Source organism: Hakea prostrata, chromosome 2 (assembly GCF_041222555.1).
Source record: "Hakea prostrata isolate BN-2017 chromosome 2, UWA_Hpros_2, whole genome shotgun sequence".
In the NCBI taxonomy this organism is placed as follows: domain Eukaryota; kingdom Viridiplantae; phylum Streptophyta; class Magnoliopsida; order Proteales; family Proteaceae; genus Hakea; species Hakea prostrata.
The window spans coordinates 9081782-9091986 of NC_142601.1; the positions used below are offsets into that span (position 1 = coordinate 9081782).

The 10205-nt window shown below is 39.3% G+C and overlaps 1 protein-coding gene across 1 annotated transcript; it reads left to right on the top strand.

Moving 5' to 3' along the window:
- Positions 1-7551: 7551 nt before the first annotated feature.
- On the top strand, positions 7552-9551 carry LOC149023642 (esterase-like). The gene is made up of 5 exons (XM_089142823.1): positions 7552-7807; positions 8147-8356; positions 8538-8707; positions 8923-9193; positions 9286-9551. The coding sequence occupies exons 1-5, from the start codon at positions 7552-7554 to the stop codon at positions 9549-9551; spliced, it is 1173 nt and encodes a 390-aa protein (XP_088998949.1).
- Positions 9552-10205: the final 654 nt, after the last annotated feature.

Genomic DNA, 10205 nt, shown 5'->3' on the forward strand with positions numbered 1-10205 from the left:
TAAAAAGAAATAAATGCAAGTATCATCAATGCATAGAAATGTTTGGTCAAAAATACTTCAAAACCTTAGTCCTTGATCGCCCTTACTCTATGAATGGTTTTACCTAAAGGAGAGGTGTACTTGAAAGATATAAGGTGAGTCTTTGATTGAGATATATGCTTAGTTTCAAGTATCAATATAGGGTAATAAAGTTCAAGTGTGGGGAATTTTAAATCATTTGTGAGGAAAATTGTCATAGTTATTGATATTGTATGCATGCTTTCCAATTGTTAGAGTTAGAATTTGCAATGTTTTATTTTGAGCTGAATTGGAATTTTGGAAATATATTCTCTGCAAACATCCACGAAACAAAACTCGTCCTCTAGGGGTAACCTAGTGGTTTAAAAGCTTGTTGCACATGCTAAGTATAACCGTGATTCCTACAAAAGTGATTTAGGATTTACATGTGTGACAAGAAAATGGATCATCATTTTCTTGTAGATGTGTTACATGTGTCCAAAAATCACATCAAAAGGTTGAGGTCCATTTACAAGTCAAATCAATTTTTTTTAATTTAATTACAATCATTTGATGTTAAGTTAGGACACATGTCACACATTCACAAGGAAATAGATGATCTATTTCCTTGTTAGAAATGGACTAGATAAAATTTCTTGATGGACTTGAGTCTTGAGTGAATATTATTTCAAGACTTTTTTTTTTATTATTAATTATTTCAAGACTTTGGTTGTTCATGATAGTAGGTGTGTTTCCACATCCAATAAAATGAAATATAAAGGGATATTTTTTTTTTTTGGTTTGCCAACCCCGGTTTTATAAACCGGTGGTTCGACCCGCGTCGCACACCTCTCTGTGGTGGGTGAGTCTCCCAGCGGGGATTTTTTGCATCCACAAGGATTCGATACCGGAACCTTGCTTAAGCGAACCAAGTTGCTTACCACTTGGACCAACCCGCGTTGGTAAAGGGATAATTATTGTTGTCTCCCTCTCTTATAGTTTAATTATTATTTTATCTCCTATATTTTTTAAATAACTAATTCAACCTTAAACTTTATCTATAATTATTGTTGCCCCCACCATTTCACTCAGTTAGTTAAATGATGATGTGACAAATTTTATTTATTTAAAATTTTCAAAATAACCTACTGTTTTATTTTACTTATTTAAATTTTTATTAAATTACATTATTACCTTAGTAACTAGGAAAAAAATTAACCCTAATCTCGTAGTTCCTTATTTTTAGCTTTTTTATATTTACTTTTCAATTTTGTATTATTTTTTGTTTTTGTTATTACTTTCCAATTTGAAGTTATCAATTTAGGAAGTTCTTACCTCCATTAGGTTTTCATTTATTTACTATCTAATTAGATGTTGTCAATTTTAAGAAGTTCTTTTTCTTAACCGAAAAAACAATAATTTAAGTTTTTTTTTTTTTAATTCAAAATGATAAGAATACAAGCGCAAAATTGGTACTTGATATGATTTTTTCTGAATGAGAATAGTATTGTATTTTCACTTCTTAATTCTAGAAGAACAAAATAGACATTAAACATTCAAATGTAACGATCTACTAACATTGTCAAAATTGGAGGGGACAACAGTAATTTCATAAAATGTATGATCATTTTAGTAATTAAGCTATAATACAAAGGGACAACAATAATTATCCCAAATATCAAGTATAAAAATCTATACAAATTTTATGAACCTACAAATGGATTGAATTTATTTCATTTCCTCATAGGAATCTTCTTGCTACCTGATGCGTCCAAAATTTGCTCAGCCCTTAGATCTCCTGTGGATTACCTGCAAAAACGAACATCAGATGTGGCCCGACTGTTGGGGTCGGGAGTCCACCTCCGAAGGCAAAGTCAGTTGATGAACTGATCATAAACTGCTCTGCTTGAGCACAGAGCAAAAGAATGAATGTTGAGAATACGATTCAGATTGTATCTATCCCTACCTTGTGGGCAGGTGATGTCTTATATAGTGTGTACCTTCGAATCTCCTTCGTTGGATGTATTTGAGCCTTCTTTGGATAGCCGTCAGATCTTAACGAATAGATCCGTTAATGATAGATCTGTTCGTAGCTGGGCTAATAGATAACTCATTTGATAATATGAACGTTATATGGTAATTATCCATATAATAACGATCGGTATCTTCCACAAGTGTTGTTAACCATCTTCTTGATGATTAGTCCACTCTGATTATCGCGGATTCGGGCGTGCTTGTTGACTGAGTCAGCATACTTCCTCAGCAAGCTATCTTCTGAACCCAGCCCACTAGGAAGCGAGTCGATTCCTTTCTTCCCGACCGGGGTCGAGGGTCGAACCAAGGACGAACCCAGTTCGATTATATTTTCTCCGTATCACAAGCCCCGTAGACCAAGCATTCGGGCAATTCCAAGGGCTTGGCTGTGAACTTGGTAATCTGTTGAAAAAGGGCTTTGCATAATCCTCAGCTTATTAAATGTCGTATCGCATTCAATGCGGCTGTATTACTTTTTCCTCGAGCATCGTGAATGTCTTCACTTTCTATGGGGGTGACGCCACACGTCCTCTGCAGCCGAAATCATCATATCTCATGAAATCGAAACAATGGTTTCTGAATCGCCTATTTTGATTTGTGAGTTCAAACTTTTGAAACGTCTTCAAATCACGATCGTACACGTCCCCGATCATCTGTGTGAGTGCTTAAAAGCGGTTCGTTGTCCTCGTACGTTTCATTCTCTTTGTCTGGAATTTTGAAACTTCTTTGTCTTCTTCGTGCTCTAACAATCTACTCGCCCTTAAGCTTTCTGCTTCGGTGAATCAGTAAGTCTACTGACTCCTTTGTAACCTTTACTTGTTATCTCGATTCTTTACTTTCATCTCTGATTTCTTTTTTGTTAAAGACCACAACCAGACCTTTACAGTGATGGGAGGTGGTAGGGTTTCTTCTGAAATTCCTTCTGAACATAGCACCAGTAAGGGCAACTCTGGTGATGAGGCCTTTGCTTCTGTCCCTCCTGAGCAGTCAGATAGTGACAAGAAAACCTTAACTGCTCTTTGGCGTGACTTCGAAGAAGTTAGCCAATAGAAAAGAGCAGAAGAAAGTGTTGAGGCTCCTTCTGCGCTTCCTGAGTGTGGACCATCCAGAACTCCAAAGGCGACTGCCAAATCTTCTGGGCAGTCCAAACAACCTATCAAGTTCACTGATTTCTACCATTTTAAATCACTGGGAGATTTGTCCTGGCATGCTCCTTCCCAATAGCTGGTGTCTTATCGTCGCCTTTCTGGGTTTATGTTTCGAACTTGGCATCACATCTTCTCTTCCTCTTTTTGTACATTTTCATGTTCTGTCCCTTTCTCACCCTCCGGGTTGGGTTGTTCTTTCCAAGTGCAACAAGGTTGAGCTTGACTGGTCGGGTAGAATTCTTGCCAAGGGAACCTGTCCTTCCAATCACAAGGGGTGGCGCAAGCGGTATTTCTTCTGCCAAACGCCTAAATCAGACCTTAACTTCCCAACCACCTGGAAATTGTTCACTTCATATTCTGAGGGTAACCGAGTCCCTCCACTTTCCAAGGCTGACAGAGCAGTTGTCGGGAGGATCAAGTCAATTCCATGGTATCAAGAGATACATGATTATGAGATGGAATACACCCCCATTCTTCAATATTGGGGGCTAGCTCAATGTGAGCTTTCTAACTGTCACGTTTCATCTTTCTTAAGTGTACTGCAGCCTTATTCAACTTTCTGACTTTTGTCCTTCTTTGCAGTGCCTCCAAGAATTAACCCAGACAACCTACGGGTTAAGGCTGCCAAGGCCGTTGTGACTGCAGAGCAACGGTCTCCTCAAGCATTGACTGTAGACTAGGTGGCCTCTATGCCTCCTCCAGACCCTTCCTATAAGGGTATAAGAAACTTGAGGCCAATAGTTGAGGCCTCGAGGAGAGGGAAAAGACCGATGGTGGAAGAGGTTGAAGTCCCTTCTCCCGCTCGAACCAAAAGGAAGCATGACTTGGTCGATGCTTCTGCCCCAAAGAAATCCAAAAAGAACAAAGATTCAGAGGAAGTCTTTGTTCCACAATGGTCATTGGTGGTGTCGGACCGGGTCATGCAGGACCATGAGAAGGCTGCCGAGTGGATCTCTCTCGGCCTGATGCTGGCTGATCGCCAAGCCTTTGAAACCCTGCAAGACGACTCTCTCGTTCGTCTTTCCAAAAGGTATTATTTTTCTTGGTCTTTTGCTACTTATTTTGTAATCTCTCCTGGGATTTTTGATAATTCGCCTGCTTTCTCAGGAATGTCGTGCTGAGCTTCTACCAACACATGAAAGCTTAAGCCGAGTTGGTCGTAACAGCTCCTTGTTACAGACTTCTGAAGAGAATTTGGCGAAGGCCAATTCTGAGGTGGACCGGTTGAAGAAAGCAGCCGAAGTGTTGAAAGAGGAGAATGACAAGGTTATCAACTCTTTGAAAAAAGATCTTGACTTGTCAATTAGTCGTGCTGCTGCTGCTAAGCGTGAGGCTAAGAAGCAGAAAATGCTTGCTACCGATAGTACTAATAGACTCGAGTTTCAAGCCAAAGAGAATGAGCGTCTGAAGGGGATGGCGGTTCTCAGCAAACCTGAACATCTTTCTCAAGATCTTCAAAGGGACTGCATTCGAAAGTATCTGATCAACGTCCCCTTCAGTGATCTGATGACTTCGTTCAACCTTCAAGCTTACCGAGCTGGGCAGAATGACGTCTGGAAGGCTATTCTTGAAGCTAACCCCTCTTTTGACACAACTCCCTTCCAGAGTGTTTGCCACAAGGAAGTCTTTGAGAAGCTTGAGCTACCTTTTCCAGACTGGGTCTGAGAGGAAGAGGACCATATTCCAATGGATCCAAATATCGAGAAGTATCTAAATGATTCGCCGCCTCTTCCCGAAGAACCTCCAAAGCCTGCCTCAGACAAGGATCGTTCGGCCAAAACTGTTAAAGAACAATAAGAAGCTATCTCCTTCTTTTTTTTTTTCCCTTTTTTGTAAGGGTTGGCCCCCATGGCCTGTTGATAATGAAATAGACATTTGCCTCCTTCTCGAACTCTTTCAATGATTGCTATAAAGTTCTGTTAATGCTTTTCCCTTGTCTGATAGTAAACAAGGTCTCCTCAGTCTTTTTGATCTGGATTCCACTTTGGAATCGTCCTATGAATTTTCGCGCCAACTCTTCAAAGTCCACGATCCTTCCCGACGAGAGATTTGAAAACCACTTCTAGGCTGCTCTAGTCAAAGATGAACCGAAAACCCTGCAAAGGATTTCATCTGAATTACCCGCAACAGCTATAGTCTGCTGGTAGTAACTGATATGAGCGATGGGATCTCCCGAACCATCGAATGTGGAAAAGGTTGGCAACCGAAAATTATGAGGAAATTGATATCCGGCTATGGCCTCGGCAAACGGAGTCTTTCGAATAACCGAATATATATCATCAGTTATTCTCCCTCTCGCCAACTGTCTGAGTTTTTGATTGATATTGGCCAATTCTTGACCAATATGCGCTGATTGATCACCGACAATACGATCATTATCCCGAACCGCACGCCTGTGAGTGAGTTCGCACTCTTGCACCCAACCTTGTCGTTGAATCAGTTGTGCTTCCTTGTGGTCCTTCAAACCGCTCATCTCTCCTAGGGAGTTCTCCTAGGTTCTCTTTCTTGCCTCCAGGCGCCTTCCCGAAAATTATGACCGACATTCTGGTCATCGATCAGTCTTCGCTCCCTTTGTGGAGAACGTCCTAGCAGGAGTGAAGTCAATACTTCCTCCCTCTGTATTACGCACCTTCCTGCTTCTCGTTGATCAGGTGCTTGCAGCGCCACCACTTGCCTGGTCAACGTATGGAGCGTCTGACTCACCTCCAATAGTTGGAGTTTCAGTTGATCTAGCTGGTACTGGAGTGGATCAGGAGGATTATTACCTCCCTGACCACCATCTTCCTGTACTTCATGAGGTCGACTTCCCTCAGGGATATCTAGATCATTTGCTCCGGGGAGTTGAACGCCAGCTTCTCACTAGGCCACTACAGCTGCTGCTGCTGATCTAGTAACCATGGCTTTCTGAAGCAATTCCCACAGACGGCACCAAATGATGCGTCCAAAATCTGCTCAGCCCTTAGATCTCCTGTTGATGACCTGCAAAAACGAACGTCAGATGTGGCCCGACCGCTGGGGTCGGGAGTCCACCTCCGAAGGCTAAATCAGTTGATGAAGTGATCATAAACGACTCTGCTTGAGCAAAGAGCAAAAGAATGAATGTTGAGAATACGATTCAGATTGTATCTATCCCTACCTTATGGGCAGGTGATGTCTTATATAGTGTGTACCTTCAAATCTCCTTCGTTGAATGTATTTGAGCCTTCTTCGGATAGCCGTCAGATCTTAACGAATATATCCGTTCATGGCTGGGCTAATAGATAACTCCTTTGATAATATAAATGTTATATGGTAGTTATCCATATAATAAAGATCGGTATCTTCCGCAAGTGTTGTTAACCGTCTTCTTGACGATTAGTCCACTCCGATTATTGCGGATTCGAGCGTGGTTGTTGACTGAGTCAGCATACTTCCTCAGCAAGCTATCTTTTGAACCTAGCCCGCTCGGAAGCGAGTCGATTCCTTTCTTCCCGACCGGGGTCGAGGGTCGAACCAAGGACAAACCCGGTTCGATTATATATTCTCCATATCACTACCATAGCCAAGTGTTTTTTTTTGTTGCAAAAACTTTATCTAATTTTTGGAACTGACAAAGTTATGCTTTTATTATGATAGAGATTGACTAAGAGAGATTTTATCAAACAAGCTTTACGTGTTGGGTTTCAATTCAAATAGAAATTACCTTTCAAACTTGGGTACAATTGAAAGGTGCATAGATAATTAGAAGACATACAAATACATACAACCATACGAAAGTGAATATCAATGAACATTCTACCAAATAAATGAATATTTAATTAAACATGAATTTTAAATTTGACACACGACTAATCCATAAAACACAGCTTGTATTAGAAGTCCAAGGAATCTTAAAGTAGTTTTGTTTTCATACCTCACTTTAAAAGGATGAATAATAAAAATAATAAGTAATAATAATCCATCGACCAGTGTACCAAAATTCGCCCCTCAAATAAATCACTATACAATAATAATTAATAATAATTAATAATAAAAATGAATAAAAATAAGTTCTTAGGTAGTCTATTATCCATGCCTGCAAGAAGATAATGAATATTGATGTCATGAGACTATTAAGGAACTCAGAGCACAACAAAAGACTAGAAACGTGATCAAAGTGTAGAAAGTGACAAAATATCCATAAAGACTAGATATTAAACTTCTAGGGCTGAAACATGAAGAAAGATAGATGTGAATCATGTGACATGATCAGTGACCATTGACCATTGACCACAACAAAACGACGAGCAACATGTAAATCTCATCTCCTATATATAGTCTCTTCTGTTCTCTTTCTCAAGCCAAGTACACTTTCGCTCTGCTCTTTCTTTCTTTTCTTTTTTCTTCTTTCACCATGGAAACTCAGAGAGTTACCCAGTTTCTTATAATTCTGTATTGTTGCACAACGGTACTCATTGTCAATCTCAATCATGGTTTTGCTGCAGTGGTAAGCTGTGAATTCCCAGCCATCTTTAACTTTGGAGACTCTAATTCAGATACAGGAGGATTAGCTGCTGCATTCGTTCCACCTAACTCACCCTATGGTGAAACCTTCTTCCACGCTCCTGCTGGAAGATTTTCTGATGGCCGCCTTATCATTGATTTCATGGGTGGGTACTAATAATATATATATCTAGCAAGCTAATCTCTTCTAGCTTATTTCAAGTTCAATGAATCTTCAAGTACGTGGATACATGTGAGTCATTCAAATGGAATCCACTACATATGGTGGTTTCACTTGGATGTCTCATTTCTGTATGTGTTCATAGAAATAAACATACATGATGAAGGTCCATCTTTGTTCCTTTTTTTCCTTAATTTCATGTCTAATTTATGTCCTATAGTGATGTTACATGCATGATACATGTTTGCATGAATTTTCACTTAAACCTGATTTTCATATTTTGATTTGATTACCATTTGATCAAAATGGGGGTACGTACTTTCAGCGGCAAGCCTAGGATTGGAATATCTAAGTGCATATCTCAATTCCATCGGATCGAACTTTACGTACGGTGCAAATTTTGCTACCGCAGCATCAACCATCACACCACAAAACAGAGGATTAAATCAAGGTGGATACAGTCCTTTCTATTTAGGGGTGCAATACTCACAGTTCCAACAATTCATATCTCGATCACAAATCATCAGGAATCAAGGTCCCTAATTCTATCTTCTTATGAGTACCTTCTTTCACAAAAAATATGTAAGTATTGAAAATAGAATATTATTAGTACATAGAGTATAAGGTTCATGCATCAGACACAAGGATGAACGAAATGATATCAAGTCCTTAATTTTCTTTTTTTTCTTTTTTTTTTTTTGATTGATATTAAACAGGAAACATATACGCCCAGTTATTACCCATGGATAAATACTTCTCTCAAGCATTATATACATTTGATATTGGTCAGAACGATATTGCAGCAGGCATTTTTGGTAAACTACCTATACAGGAAATCAATGCTAGTATCCCTAGCATAATCAACCAGTTCTATATTGATTTTAAGGTAAGCCCCCACCAACAAAGAAATTAATAACTGTTACTTGAGGTTGATTTTTCTTTTTCTACAATGCATTATTGTAAAGTAAAATTGCATGCCATTATTTCACTATCATGCACATTTTTGAAGGAAAGAAAATGGTTCAATAATGATTGTATATCTTCTAAGTATGTATTTGAAATAACAATAGAAAATTAACCCATCTTGTATATATTATGCAGTCAGTGTATGATGCAGGAGCTAGAACATTTTGGATCCACAACACCGGTCCTATTGGTTGTCTCCCGTATGTCCTTGCTAGTAATCCGGTCGAAGGATCGAATTATGATAGTGCTGGCTGTGCAACTCCATATAACAAGCTTGCAGAAAACTACAACCAGCAGCTGAAGGAGCTTGTGATTAAATTGCGAAAGGAACTTCCTTCTGCTACAATAACATATGTAGATATCTACACAGTTAAATACAATCTCATTAGCCAAGCTAGCAAGTATGGTAAGTCAATCCTCCTATGATGAGACTATAATGAGACCATAGTTTTCCTAATTTCGATTCATTTCTGACTAATTAGTTAACTAAATTTGCAGGATTTGAGCAGCCCACTGCAGCTTGTTGTGGTTATGGGATTAATGAGTACAATAACAACGGTAATGTAGTATGTGGAGGAACCGTAAACGCCATTAATGGCACCCAAATTGTTGTAGGATCTTGTGAAAATCCTGGTGTTCGAGTGAATTGGGATGGTGTTCACTATACAGAGGCAGCTAACAAATGGATATTTGATCAAATCGTCAATGGCAACTTCTCTGATCCACCCGTTCCCTTGAGATTGGCATGCACAAAATTGGCTTAAGAAACTACCTACAGTGATGTTACTTCTATTATTATATATTGTACTATGGGTTTGAATCTAATAACTCCAAGGGAGGACAGAACAAAAGAAGCATGATGTCACCTGGGTTGGTGATGTGAGAGTAAATTACAAAGAATAAAGGATGTTGTGTGTATGTACATGGAAAAAAGTTTAATGGAACTTGAAAAACTAATAGTTGTTAGAGTGATATGGAGTTAGGGACTTAGGGCCACAAGGTTAGACTAGACCAGGTCAAGCAAGGTAGATTAATATTCCTCATTCATTGTTGATCTTAATTTATAACCAACCCTATATTTCAGGATGTTATTAACTTTCCTGTTCTGTTGGTGAGGCTCTTGCTATGAGGGAAGGAGTGGACGCTTATAGACTCAAGACGGTTGGCAATACATCCAAGTAGAGTCTGACAATGAGGAGCTCGTGGAGCTGATTCGAGCCTCTCCTGATAGGATGCCTCGGAGGTTCAGCCAGTGACATAGGACATTCTACTGTTATCTTCTTCTTTTATCGTCTCTTGTACTTTTCACTTGACTCTAAGAAAATCCAATTATGTAGCAGCTTCCTTGTCGTGGAAGGCTCTTTCTTCTCCTGATAGGAGGGTCTAGGCTTCTTCCAATCCTTGGTTATGTGGTGTAA